Below are 13,624 nucleotides of genomic sequence, written 5' to 3' on the forward strand. Positions count from 1 at the left end.
AATCGGGTGTCCTTTCCGCTCCTGGGAGCCCGGGTCGGATGTCATCATCAGACTCCTGGACCACCTTGGCCCCAAAACCAGCTGCTACTGCCAGCTAAGGTGCCCTAGAACTCCTTGGAACAATAAACAACTTGTGGAGGAGTCGGCAGGCCGGAGGCGTCAGCCTATAAGCCCAACTACAGCCGCGGTAGAACTATCTCCAGTGGGGCTTTGCAGGTTCAAGGTGGTCCTCCTTCTCTTGCTTACAGCAGGGCTTGTGGAAGGCACAATCGCAAGCAGCTCTCTCCTCTCTGTCTTGAACCAATGCAGGAATAGATCCTGGTCACACGCAGGAAGTACCAGCAATAAAGTCTGGTATCCAAAAACCAACAGTACTAGCTCCGGAGCAAAGTGACGATTGCCTTAATCAAATGACACCACACCTGGCTGCACTACAACTCACAGCTGATCACTCTGGCAGAAAATTTGACTCCAGGGGTAGGACCAGCGACAGACCCATTGGAAGAAAATAAGCAGAGCTATTGGGCGAACCCAAAGACAGGAGAACACTGGTGGCTGAAAGGAATGCATGGGGTAGCTAGGTCAAAGTTCAGGTATTTAAGAGAAGAAAATACAAAGGTAGTTCAAGGTAATTACGACCCATGAGCTTAAGATCAGAGTCACAATCCCTAGGAAAGCTTACTAAAATGCAAATTTTCAAACTAATGTGAGATCTAATGTGTCAGGGTGTCAATATAGAAGCTTAAAAATCTGAATTTTTAACAAACTCTCCCTAGAAATTCATCCTACAGAGAGGTTTGAAAATCACTGGCCCCATCACAACACACTTACAAATTAACATGGAGAACAAAGATTCATTTGGTGTGAACCCGATTAAGGAATTTATCTGCCAAGGTGGACTCCCCATGGTCAACTGAGGCACAAATTTTACAAATAATAAGAGCCATTTGTTTACCCCATCTGAGTCAACCACTACAGGAAAACCCTGGTTTCCTCTTCCAACCAAGAGACTGAGAACTGCCCTGTCCAATCAGAACCACATAACTTGGACATCTCATTTACATAAAGAGGACCTAATTGAGAAATAGGTGAGAACTCTCACCATAAAAGAGGGCCTTCCCTTTGTCTCAGCGGAAGAAAATTTAAGTTGCTACCTGAATCTGTGTCTCCTGGGCTGCAGCTCCTTTTTGCTCAAATATATGCCTTTTATTCTTTATTACAGTATAAAATTTACTTTGGTTTACACCCCCACCCGCTCCAGTTTCTCTAGGGCTATGGGAGAGAAGCCCTGGCTAGAATCAAGAACATGACTCGTCCCACCCAATCCCCTGGGACCTAGAAGCGTTTAGGACCGGAAATGGGATCCGGTCAAAAGCGGCTTGAGGCCTGGTGGGGGCCAAGGAAAGCCCACCTCCTCCACGTCAGCATCTTGTGGGCCCAGGCGCCGGGTTGGGTGGCCTGCGTCCTGCCGGGAGTTGTAGTCGGCTGCGCGGTCCGCGCCTGCGCCCTTGGTACTGCACCGGGTGAGCAGGGAGAGCCGTGGGCGCCGAGGCGGTGAGTCCCGGAGCGTATGGAGGGCGTGGCCGTCCCTGGGGCGCGGGGAGTGGGGCTCCCATCCCGTGTGGGCAACGTGAACTGGTCTTCTGGAGCCCCGACCCAGCGGCGGTCGTGGGGAGAAACGACGGGTGGCGGGCCTCTTCTCCTCCCGGGTCCCCGCCACTGCTCCTTGCGACACGGACGGGCCTTCCTGGGGGTCCTCTGTGGCTGGGCGAGCCCCTCCAGGAAGCGGGATATCTTCACTCGGGACCGCGCTGGGGCTGCACCCTTGCCACGGCATCCTGTTTTAAACTCGCTTTTAGACGTTTCGAGATTTGTCCCCATAAACTTTCCCCTACTGCCCTCTTTTCACGGCGCCCCTTGCCTCTTTTTGCACGCCTTTTTATCCACAGGCCCTGTGAGCGTGGGTTCTGTCAGGAGGGTTTGGGGAGAGGCCATCGGCCCTAAGGGGGAAGTGAAGTTTTCATCCGGAAGGGCCGATGGAGAGAAACCCGGAGGGTCGATTCCTTGGAAGCCATGCGGGAAGGTTTGGGTCACTCAGGGGAGGGCTCTCCAGCTGTGAGGCTGCAGCACATGAAAGGTGGGTCCCAAGCCAAAACCGGCACGGTTCCTGGATGCCCTCTAGCGACTGTTAGGTGCCTAGAAGGGGAAAAAGAAGCTTCTTGGTAAAAAGTCCTGGCGACCAAAGCAATCACCATCCTGGAGCACTCGCTGCCTCTGTGCCAGGTGCAGTGCTTGCTGTTCCCTTTCCATGCAGTTGGATCCGCCACAGGCAATTTATGAACTGGATGTTACAGAGAGAGACCTGTGTGTCATTTAGGAAACTATCCCAGGGATGGGATGGGACCGGAGTGTTGTATTTTTTTTTTCTTGATCTCATCAAAAAGGACAGGTATGTGAGCTGTGTGGGCAAATGCAGAGAGAGAGAGCACCCATAGTGCATTGGCAGTACTGGTCTCCACACCTGCGGAGACATATATGTGACCGCCTCTGTGACCTCAGAGGTTGCACTAAGGCCATTTGGATGTTTTTACACATGAGCATTGCAGGAGTCTCATCGCCATTTCCCTCTGGCACTTGCGATGGGACCTGGAACCTGTTATTCAGTCCTCCTAAGCCTCAAGCCTCAGTCCCTTCATCCATATTCAGGGCATTATACTAGCACCCACCTCCTACCGTTGGGTGAGGGCCAAATGAACTAGTGCACGTAGGCGGCTTGGATCAGCACCTGGCACACAGCGTGCTGAACGGGATAACGGTCCTTCGCTATGAATGCAGACCAGATTCCTGATGGCCTGCCCTGGGTAGGCTCTTCTTCTCCTGAGAAAACGAGTTGGAATGCCATGAGGGTCACGGTGATGTTGGCTGAACTACACATACCCCGAGTGGAGAAGAATGAGGATTGATGAGTCGCTGCCTTTGCAAGGCATGCCTCTCACTAAGATGCCCGTGACTGAAGGCAACTAATGGTTACTCATGGCTAGATGGACTTTCAGGGTTACCAGTATTTCAGTGTCGCTCCCCTGTTTCTCCTGTGGCTCACCTATATTCAGAAACACAAGAAAATTGATACTAGACTGGGAGTGGGGATATAGGCCACCATATTTATAGGTGCTCATGTAACAGAAGGAATCCTTAGCCTTTGTTCCAAGGAATTCTAACACAGCTGTCCAATAGAACTCTCTACTGAGCATGTGAAATGTGAATAGTATGAATGAGAAACTGAATTTTTACTTTTAAAAAATTTAAGCTTAAACCGCCACATGTGACTTTTGATTACCATATTGGACAGCACAGTTCTGGAGGGCCCATGGATGGTCTTGAAGATGTTGTAAACATTTTAAACCTGTATGCAGAATTGCATGTGTATGTATATTTTTCTGGGAAGAGAGTCCATGGTTTCCATCAGATTCTCAAAGCCTCCAAAAGATTACAATCTGCTCCTTTAGGGCTTTGGTGAAAATTAAGCAATTGAGGGAGGTAAGGTGCCCTCTGGTAACCACTGTTTTTCCTTTCTCATTTGCTCAGTCCTCAATTGTAGGTGCCCCCCCACCCACACGAGAATTACGCAAAGAAGCAAATTGGCATCTGAGACTTCCGGCCCCAGATAAATTGTACACTGCTGGTAAGGGACGATGGCTGTGGCCCTGGGTTGTGCAATCCAGGCCTCCTTGAATCAGGGCTCAGTGTTTCAAGAATATGATACTGACTCTGAAGTCTTCCGTCAGCGCTTCAGGCAGTTCCAGTACAAAGAAGCAGCGGGGCCTCACGAAGCTTTCAACAAACTCTGGGAGCTTTGCTGTCAATGGCTGAAGCCAAAGATGCGTTCTAAAGAACAAATCCTGGAGCTTCTAGTGTTGGAGCAGTTCCTAACAATTCTGCCCACGGAGATAGAGACCTGGGTGAGGGAACATTGCCCAGAGAACAGAGAAAGAGTTGTGTCACTGATAGAAGACTTACAGAGAGAACTTGAGATACCAGAGCAGCAGGTGAGAAAAGACTTTGGGATCTGGGTAATTAGACTAGTAGAGTAGGAGACACATCTGGTACTTTATTAGATGTTTTATCTTTGTGTCCTGAGATTTCCCTGCAGCGATTTTCACATTCTCTTTTTCTTGGAATCAGCATATGGGTCAGTGATTCTTAACCATTAAATCCAACTCCTCAAGTATTTGGTAAGGCCTCGTTTACTATCCTAAAATGAAATGTATAGATAATGTAACCTACTTACATACACAAAATCAAAAACATCAATATAATTAGTGGCCTTTCGTCTGTGGTCAAATGTAGCCCAAGACCTATTCTGATAGCCAATGAGCTAATAATGATTATTACCTTTAAAGGGTTGTTTACAAAAAAAAAATAGGCAACAGAACAACATGAACCAGAAAACCTAAAATATTTACTATCTTGCTCGTTACAAAAATGTACCTCAACGCAAAGTCAAGTAGGGTCTAGAAGGTATATAAATGAAAAGGAACATAGTTTATTATAAACTAGTAACCATTTCAGAGTGCACATGACCGGGCATGAGTGCACCAGAAGACCTCATGAAGTGGTCAGATGCTTGCCTCTCTGCAAAGACTCACTGCAAAGGCAACGACCAGAAATTCAGACTGAAAGAGCTCACACACGGTGGGAGGTATGGATGCTGGTCATGTGGTTTTCCAGAGGCAAACACGCTTGGAGTTTCTAAACAATTAGCAGTATAGTCTCTCCTTGATTTCCGAAGTAGTGCTTTCCTAGAAAATTTAAGTCATAGTAAAATGTGCAAAAAATATTTTGTGTTTATATGACCAAAAGGGTGAGGTTCTTGACAGGTTCTTTTGGCCGACATGACCGTTTGAAGGGGGCACTCCGAAGTTGGTAGAGACCCGGAACAATTCTGCACTGGGCATGACCTATACTCCCATCTGTGCCCACAAAAATTCTGACAGCCGCCACTTGCTGTCATATCCAAAACACCTCTTGGGGGCAGTGGCCTTGACCTCCGTTCAGAACCACCCAGTAAAGCCTGGTTGGGGCATACACAGCTCAGCACAGGGCAGCGTCTTTGGAGGAGAGAGGAAGTGCTTCTAGTTGGGCATTAGGGGCGCTCGAGACTGGTGTGATGATGGGGCTCAGCAGTTAGCCTGCCTGAACAGGACTGCTGCAGCGCTTCCTGCCCCCGGCATAGAGTGAGCCTGCGGTTTCCCTTCCTTCCTCTCTCTCCTTGTTTGGCCTACCACATACGGTTTTGTCTTTGTGTGGTCTAATCCTGCCCTGCCAGTGCGGTTGCTACCAGCCAAGTGTGTCTCTGAGCACTGGAAATGCGGCTAGTCCAAGGTGGGAAATGCTGTAAGTATAAAAGGCCCACCACTTCAGAAGACTTTGGATGAAAACTAAAGTAGCTTAAATATCTCATTACTAATTATTTATACTGATTACTTTCTGAAATTATGATATTTTAGATATATTGGATAAGTAATGTGTAGTATTAAGATTACCTATTTCTTTTATTTTTCACACAGCCACTGGAAAATTTGAAATGGCTTGTGTGTCTTGCATTATATTGCTACTGGGTGCTGCTGGTCCAGACTTTAGAGTGATAGGTTCTGGTGTTTCCCCCCAGATGGATAGACAGGAAGTGCTCTTGGAAGACTTGGCAGCAGTGGGAATGGCAGACATACCTCCAGACATCCACCTGGAGTCACCCCCACTCCAAGCGATGGGACCTGTCTCCGAGGCCCCGGTAGCAGAGGTGTGGATCCCACAGGCAGGGCCACAGGAGCTGAGCTACGGTGCTGCTGGGGAAGGCCACCCCTTCCTGGACCCTGGTAAGGCATGGGTTTTCTTTCCTTCCCTTGATTTCCATTTTGAGAGCTCAGAAGCCCTCCAGGGCTGGGGCTGCATAGAAACCGATTACCAGATGTAATGAGATCACTCTGATAAAGGGTAGGAGGAGGAAATGTCTCTCTGGGATTAGCTGGCCACAAAGCATGTTACATTGAATGGGGTTCAGAACTCTTTTGGCTAATGAGTCTGCTCTAGAAGCCTATTGTTTTCTTTTCATTGTTTTCTTGCAAGTTACACATAATCTTAGATTAACTTCGTAAACATTTCTACATGTACAATTCAATATTAATACATTCATAATGTTGTGAAGCCATCACCACCATCCAAGTCCATAAACCTTTTCATCTTGTGAAACTGAAACTCTGCCCATTTAAACAATAACCACCATTTCCACCTTCCCCCAACCACTAACAACCATCATTCAAATTTTTGTCTCTGAATTTGATTACTCTGTGTACCTCATATTAGTGGAATCGTGCATTTGTCTTTTTTGTGACTGGCTTATTTCACTTAGCATAATGTCTTCAAGGTTCATCCATGTTGTAGCATGTATGCTGAATAATATTTCATTGTGTGTATATACTGTACTTCGCTTATCCCTTTTTCATAAATGTATACTTGCGTTGCTTCTACATTTTAACTATCATGAATAATGCTTCTCTGAAAATGAGTGCACAAATATCTCTTTGAGACTCTGCTTTTCTTATTTTGGGTATATAAAACCAGAAGTGAAATTGCTGGATTATATGGTTATTCTATTTTTAATTTAATTAATTTTAATTATTTTTAATTTTTAATTAAGAAACCACCATACTATTTTCCACAGTGGATGTACCATTTTATATTCCCATCAACAGTGCACAAGCTTTCCAATTTCTCCATATCCTTGACAACACTCGTTATTTTCTGGGGTTTCTGTTTTTGTTTTTGATAATAGCATTTCTACTAGCTGCGAGGTCTATCTTATTGTAGTTTTAATTTGCACTTTCCAAATTATTAGTGATGTTGAACATCTTTTCATGAGTTTATCTTCTTTGGAGAATGTCTATTCAACCCCTTGTACACTTTTTTATTTGGATTGTTTTTTGTTGAATTTTAGAGTTCTCTATATATTATGATTATTAATCCCTTATCAGATATATGATATACAAATATTTTCTCTATTCTGTGGGTTGCCTTGTTACTGTGTTGATATTATCTTATGATGAACAAATTTTTAAATTTTTCATGAAGTACTCTGTGAATACTTTTTTTATTGCCTGTGCTTTTTTTTTTTTTTTTGGTCATATCTAAGAAATCATTGCCAAATCCAGTGTTATGAAGTTTTGCCTTATATCCTTCTAAAAGGTTTATGCTTTTAGGTCTTACTTTTAGGTCTTTGATCCACCTTCAGTTAATTTTTGTATATGGTATTAAAGGCCCAACTTCATTTTTTAATGTATATATTCAGTTTTTCCAACACAGTTTCTTGAAAAGACTGTCTTTTCTCCACTGACTGATCTTGGTATGTTAGTTAAAAATCATTTGACCGTATATGTGAAGGTTTATTTCTGGGCTCTCTATTCTATTCCACGGATGCTGAATTTTATCAAATGCTTTTTCTGCATCCATTGAGATGATCATGTTTTTTATTCTTCATTCTGTTACATTGATTGATTTTCATATGCTGAAAGATCTTTGCATTCCAGGAACAAATACCACTTGGTCATGGTGTATAATCCTTTTAATATGCTGCTGAATTTGGTTTGCTAATATTTTGTTTAGGGTTTTTGCATCAGTGTTCATAAGGGATATTGGTGTATAGTTTTCTTACAGTGTCTTTTTCTAGCTTTGGTATCAGGATAATGCTGGCCTCACAGAATGAGTTAGGAAGTGTTTCCTCCTCTTTGATTTTTTAAAAATGTTTGAGAAGCATTGGTATTTGTTCTTCTCTAAATGTTTGATAGAATCTACCAGTGAAGCCATCAAGTCCGGGGCTGTTCTTCATCAGGAGATTTTTGATTACTGATTTCAGTCTCTTTACTAATTCTGTTTCTTTATGATTTAGTCTTGGTCGGTTTTGTGTTTCTAGTAATTTGTCCATTTTATCTAGGTTATCCAATGTGCTAACATGCAGATTTTCATAATCCTTTTCAGTTATGTACAATAATTAGTAATGTTCCCACTTTAATTTTGATTTTAGTGATTTCAGTCTTCTTTCTTTTTTAGACCATCCAGATAAAGGTTTCTCAACTTCGTTGATCTTTTCAAAGAACCAACTTTTGGTTTCATTGGTTCTCTCTATTGTTTTTCTAGCTTCTATGTTATTTATTTCTACCTAATCTTTATTGTTTCCTTCCTTTTGCTAACTTAGAGTTTAGTTTTTTTCCCTTTTTCTTAGTTCCATAATTTGTAAAGTTATATTGTTGTGGGATCTTTCTTGTTTATTAATCTAAGTATTTATAGCTATAAATTTCCCCCTTAGTCCTGCATTCCTTATGTCTCATAAGTTTGGGAATGTTGTATTTTCATTTTCATTTATCACTAAGTATTTTTTAATTTCCCTTGTGATTCCTTCTTTGATCCATTGGTTAAGAGTGTGTTATTTGTTTTTCACAAATTTGTCAATTTTCCAGTTTTGCTTATGTTATTGATTTCTAACTTCAACCTGTTGTGGTTTGGGTAAATACTTCGTGTGGTATCTATCTTTTTAAATCAATTGAGAATTATTTGCGGGCTAACATATGGTCTGTATTCTGGAAAATGTCCCATGTGCACTTGAGAAGAATTTGTATGCTGTTGTTATTGAAGTGTTCCATAACAACACTTAATTCAAGTGTTCTGTAAATGTCTATTAGATTGAATTAACTTATTGTGTTTAAGTCCTCTATTTCCTTGCTTATCTTCTATATGGTTGTTCTGTCCATTACTGAGAGTGGAGTATTAAAGTTTCCAACTATTACTGTAGAACTGTCTATTTCTACTTTCATTCCTGTCAGTCTTTGCTTTATATATTTTGATGGTCTGTTATTAAGTACGCAAATGTTTATAATTATTATATCTTTTTGCTGTATTGAACATTTTATTAATATATAATGTCTTTCTTTGTCTTGTATTTTTTATGTAAAGTCAATTTTGTCCGATATTGGTAGCTGCCCTTGCTCTCTTTTGGTTACTACTTACATGAATATATTTTTCCATCTTTTCACTTTCAATCTGTTTGTGTCTTTAGATCTAAAGTGAGTCTCTTGTAAACAGCATATAGTTGGATCATATGTTTTTATCTATTCTGTCAATATCTGTCTTTTGATTGGAGAGTTTAATCTATTTACATTTAAAGTAATTGATAAGGAGGGACTTCTTGATCATTTTGCTATTTGTTTCTGCTATACTTTATAACCTTTTGTACCTTATTTCCTGCATTACTGTTTACTTTTGTGTTTAGTTGACTTTTTTGTAGCAAAATGTTTAAATTCCTTTATCATTTCTTTTTGCATTTATTCTATGGCTACTTTCTTTGTGGTTACCATGGGGATTACATTTCATAGCCTGAAGCTGTGATACTAATTTGAATTTATAACATATTAACTACAATAACATCCAGAAACGCCACTCCTTTACAGCTACATCCCCACTCCTTTTGGTTGTTGATGTCACTAAATTATGTCTTTATGTATTATATGCCCTAAAACGTAAACTAATGGGTTTTAAATGCATTAGTCTCTTAAATTATATAGAAAAGAAAATATGGAGTTACAAACAAGTTACAATAATAATAGTTTTTAGAATAATAATTGTGTTTTTAAAAATGTATTACTTAAATCATGTAGAAAACAAAAAGTAGAATTATAATCCATTGTTAAATAATACTAGCTTTTATAATTGTCCACCTGTTTACCTTCATCAAGATACTTATTTCTTCATATGGCTTCAAGTTACTAACTAGTGTCCTTTTTATTTCATCCTACAGAACTCCCTTGAGCATTTCTTGCAGGACAGACAGGTCTAGTGGTAATGAACACCCTCAGCTTTTGTTTATCTGGGACTGTCTTAATTTCTCCCTCACTTTCAAAGGACAGTTTTGCTACATCTATAGGATTCTTGGTTGACAGTTTATTTCTTTTAGCACTGCGAATGTATCAGCCTCCTGCCTTCTGGCCTCCACAGTTTCTGATGAGAAATTTGCTTATTTTCTTATTAAGATTCCCTTGTATGTAATGAGTCTCTTTTCTCTTCTGCTTTCAAAATTATGTGTTTGGCTTTTCAAAGTTTGATTATAATGTATCTTGGCATAGAGTGATTGGGGGATCACTTCATGGATTGTATAAATGTCTAACATTTTTTTTTTAATTTAAGAAATAAAGAAAAGGGGAAAAAAGAGCTCTATCCCTACACTCATCTGAACTTGCATCTTGATATGAATACATGTTATGAATATATCAGTTTTCATTTGTTTTTAGGCATCTACATAAACCAGTTACATATTTTTTCTTTGCCCAAATTAAAAATGCCAAGAACCAGTTATAAAATCAGACTGCCATGAAGTTACACAAAGACAACTATAATTACCTTTAAAATTTTATTGAAATTCAGGTTCAGAATTTAACGATTTAATACAATATTGTATTGAATATTTTATAACCTGTATTCCTACTTGCTTTACATGATTTCTGGGCACAATTTTTAAGAATTGATACTTTCTGCCTAATTTTCCATAATATGCCAAATATACATGCATTAAAATCTCAGGTACTTCCCTAAAATTTTCCTTCCCTTTTTCTTTAAATTTTTATAAGAGTTTATTTCAGCCAAATGGATAACATATGCTGGGGACCAAGATCTCAAATGCTCCCAAATTTTTTATCATGTCAGAATTAAAGAAAATAAGCTCAAATATTGAAAATTTAAGACATTAATATTGCAGCCACTATAATATAGAAAAGAAAAAAAATAGTCTTAATTGTTTAAAATTGTTAACATTTATTGTAGTAATACAGTATGATTTTTTAACCTAACTATATGAATTTTTCATTAAAATGGTCACCCTTTCCTATTTTAGCATGCCCAAAGTTATAAAAATCTCTTTTAAAGTAATTTATACTGAATTAATCCAAAAGTAATTGTGGCACTTTAGAAAAGACATTTATTCTACTCCATATTTTAAGTATCTAAGGTACAGCCTGATCAATAGCAGGTTACTGGAAAAAAACATAAAGCATGGCTTTCTTTAAGGAGTGGGTCACTTGGGATCATGGAGTAACATTGAGATCTGATGAATATTCTGTAGTCTCAAAAACAGCATAGTCACTTGTTCCAACCCTAGGGAAAACAAAATAAATATTAATTCCTTTTCTGAAAACTTCTCAGGGTCTTACTTATTGAAAACTACCAACATAATATCGCTCATCAACAAATTACTTTTCTTGCTAGGTAGGAAAATGACTTCTGTTATTTTGAGTTTATTTATAATTGAATATTTTGGGTCTGAAAAAAATGTATTTTGGTGTGACTCATGAGTTCATCTTACTTGGAGTTTGTCGAACTTCTTAGATGTTTGTATTCATGACTTCCATCAAATTTAGGAAGTTTTCAGCCATTATTTCTTCAAATATTATCTAGTAATATTTAATTATAAATCTTTCTTCATGTGCATCCCCATTACCCATGTTAATTTGCTCCTCTTAGCAACAGTGCCAGGTACAAAGATCACATATGCCAAGTAGCACTATTACTCTTGATTTTAACACTTTATTCTCTAAAGCACAGGAAAGTCCAATGTATTTAACAAGAGAGAGATAGAATGAATTAAACAAGTAAAATATACCAACTAGTAGGAGAGGAAACGACCCCTTTCTCATCACTCTTAAAATAATATAGTATGCTTTTCAAAATGATGCAAAACTTATTATTCCATAATTTAAATGTTACTTGCATTTTTACTGCCTTTTTAAATGAATAAAAAGATCTTCAGTGTATTATGTGAAGCACATCCTATTGTAGGCTGAGTGGAAAGCTTGGCAGAGTGGAGCAAGAAATTTAAAAGTAATGGAAGAAATCAATTGATTTTATATTAAAGTTTGGCATATATTTCCTGTTAGCAAAACATGAAGCCGTTGGCATATATGAAATGGAAACACGCACGTACACACACACACACACACACACACACACACACACGTGCACGCACATCTTTATCCATTCATTCATCGATGGACACAGGTTATTTCTATATCTTGGCTATTATAAACAATGCTGCAATGAACATAGGAGTGCATATATCTTTTCAAATTATTGTTTTCATAATCTTCAGATAAATATCCAGAAGAGGAATCATTGGTCCATCCCTTTACTTTCAATCTATTTGTATCTTTGTATCTAAAATGTGTCTCTAGAACACGGCATATAGTTGGATTTTTAAAACTCAGTCCGATAATCCCTGCCTTTTGGTTGAGTTGCTTAATCCATGCACATTTAATCTTATTTTTATATGGTTAGGTTTACACCTGCCAATTTACTTTCTGTTTCTATGTCTTGAATCCTTTTTTTTTTCCTCTATCCCTCATTTACTGCTTTCTTTTGCACTAAATAAATATTTTACTTCCCTTAATGAATTTTCAATATTTAAGTTATGTTCTTATTGTTTCTAAGGTTTAGCATATTCATCTTAATTTACCATAATCAGCTTCAAATTTATACTAAATGCAGTGAGACATAGAAATATTTCTCCTATATAGCTCTATTCCCTTTTAATGGTATTACTATCATAATATTACATCAAAAATGTTACAAACTTAACAATACATTATTATAGGTATTACTTTATATAATTTTAAGACTGGTAGAGCTGAGAGATGAAAGGAAAACAAGTCTATATTATAGCTTTTGTTATGTTAACATTATTTGTCACTTCTGGTTTTCTTCATTTTTCCTGTGGATTCGAGTTACTAACTGAAGTTGTTTCTTTAGCCCAATACAGTTTTGCTCCCACTCACCTCATTTGTGTGTTATTGGCAAATATACTACGTTTCTATGTGTTATATGCTCAACAATGCAGTACATATATATATTGTTTTATACAGTTGTTTTTAGAATCTTTTAAGAGAAGAAACAGAAATTTGTATTTATACTGTCTTTTATAATTACATAATTACCCTTACTTGTGCCCCTTGTTTTTTCTTGTGGATTCAGATTACCATGTGAGATCACTTGTTTTCAAACTAAGGAACTTCCTTTAGTATTTCTTGTTAGGCAAGTCTGCTATCAATATATTCTCTCACTTTTTGTTTATTAGAGATACTGTTATTTCATATTTATTTTTGAAAGATAGCTTTTCTGGATATAAGATTCTTGGTTGACAGTTTTCATTTTTCTTTGAGCACTTCAATAGTATTATTCCACTGTTTTCAGGCCTCCCTTGTTTCTGATGAGAACTCAACTTTGATTGGAGTTCCTTTAAAAGTGACAACTCATTTTCTCTTGCTGTCTTTCAAGGTTTTTTATTTGGCTTTTAGGATTTTTACTATGATATATCTGTTTGTAGATCTCTTTGTGCTTATCCTACTTGGAATTAATTGAGCTTCCTACAGGTGTAGATTAATGTTTTTCAATACATCTGAGTGGTTTGGGGCCATTATCTCTTCAAATATTTTCTTCTGCTCCTTTCTCTCCTCTCCTGGTTCTCTCACTATATATCTGTCGGTGCATTTAATGGTGCTCCACTTTTCTCTGTGGTTCCATTCATTTTCCTTCATTT

At 38.7% G+C, this 13,624-nt stretch overlaps 1 protein-coding gene across 2 annotated transcripts; it reads left to right on the forward strand.

Annotated features, from left to right (window-relative positions):
• Window positions 1–1,419: 1,419 nt before the first annotated feature.
• Window positions 1,420–6,536, forward strand: LOC120596761 (zinc finger protein 449-like). 2 transcript variants are annotated; one of them, XM_039855220.1, is made up of 3 exons: window positions 1,420–1,554; window positions 3,599–4,046; window positions 5,669–6,535. In XM_039855220.1, the coding sequence occupies exons 2-3, from the start codon at window positions 3,693–3,695 to the stop codon at window positions 5,969–5,971; spliced, it is 657 nt and encodes a 218-aa protein (XP_039711154.1). In that variant the 5' UTR covers window positions 1,420–1,554; window positions 3,599–3,692; the 3' UTR covers window positions 5,972–6,535. The 2 variants fall into 2 exon arrangements, with proteins under 2 accessions (XP_039711154.1, XP_039711155.1); XM_039855221.1 differs by having other exon boundaries at window positions 1,475–1,554; window positions 3,586–4,046; window positions 5,669–6,536.
• Window positions 6,537–13,624: the final 7,088 nt, after the last annotated feature.

Source organism: Pteropus medius, unplaced genomic scaffold (genome assembly GCF_902729225.1).
Source record: "Pteropus medius unplaced genomic scaffold, Ma_sr-lr_union100, whole genome shotgun sequence".
NCBI lineage: Eukaryota > Metazoa > Chordata > Mammalia > Chiroptera > Pteropodidae > Pteropus > Pteropus medius.

What these genes read in the sequence shown, in the direction of transcription:
- LOC120596761 (XM_039855220.1), top strand. Translation starts at nt 3,693, where the DNA reads ATGGCTGTGGCCCTGGGTTGTGCAATCCAGGCCTCCTTGAATCAGGGC. An exon ending in TTGAGATACCAGAGCAGCAG is followed by an intron (nt 4,047 to 5,668) that starts GTGAGAAAAGAC and finishes GTTTCCCCCCAG; the next exon opens with ATGGATAGACAGGAAGTGCT.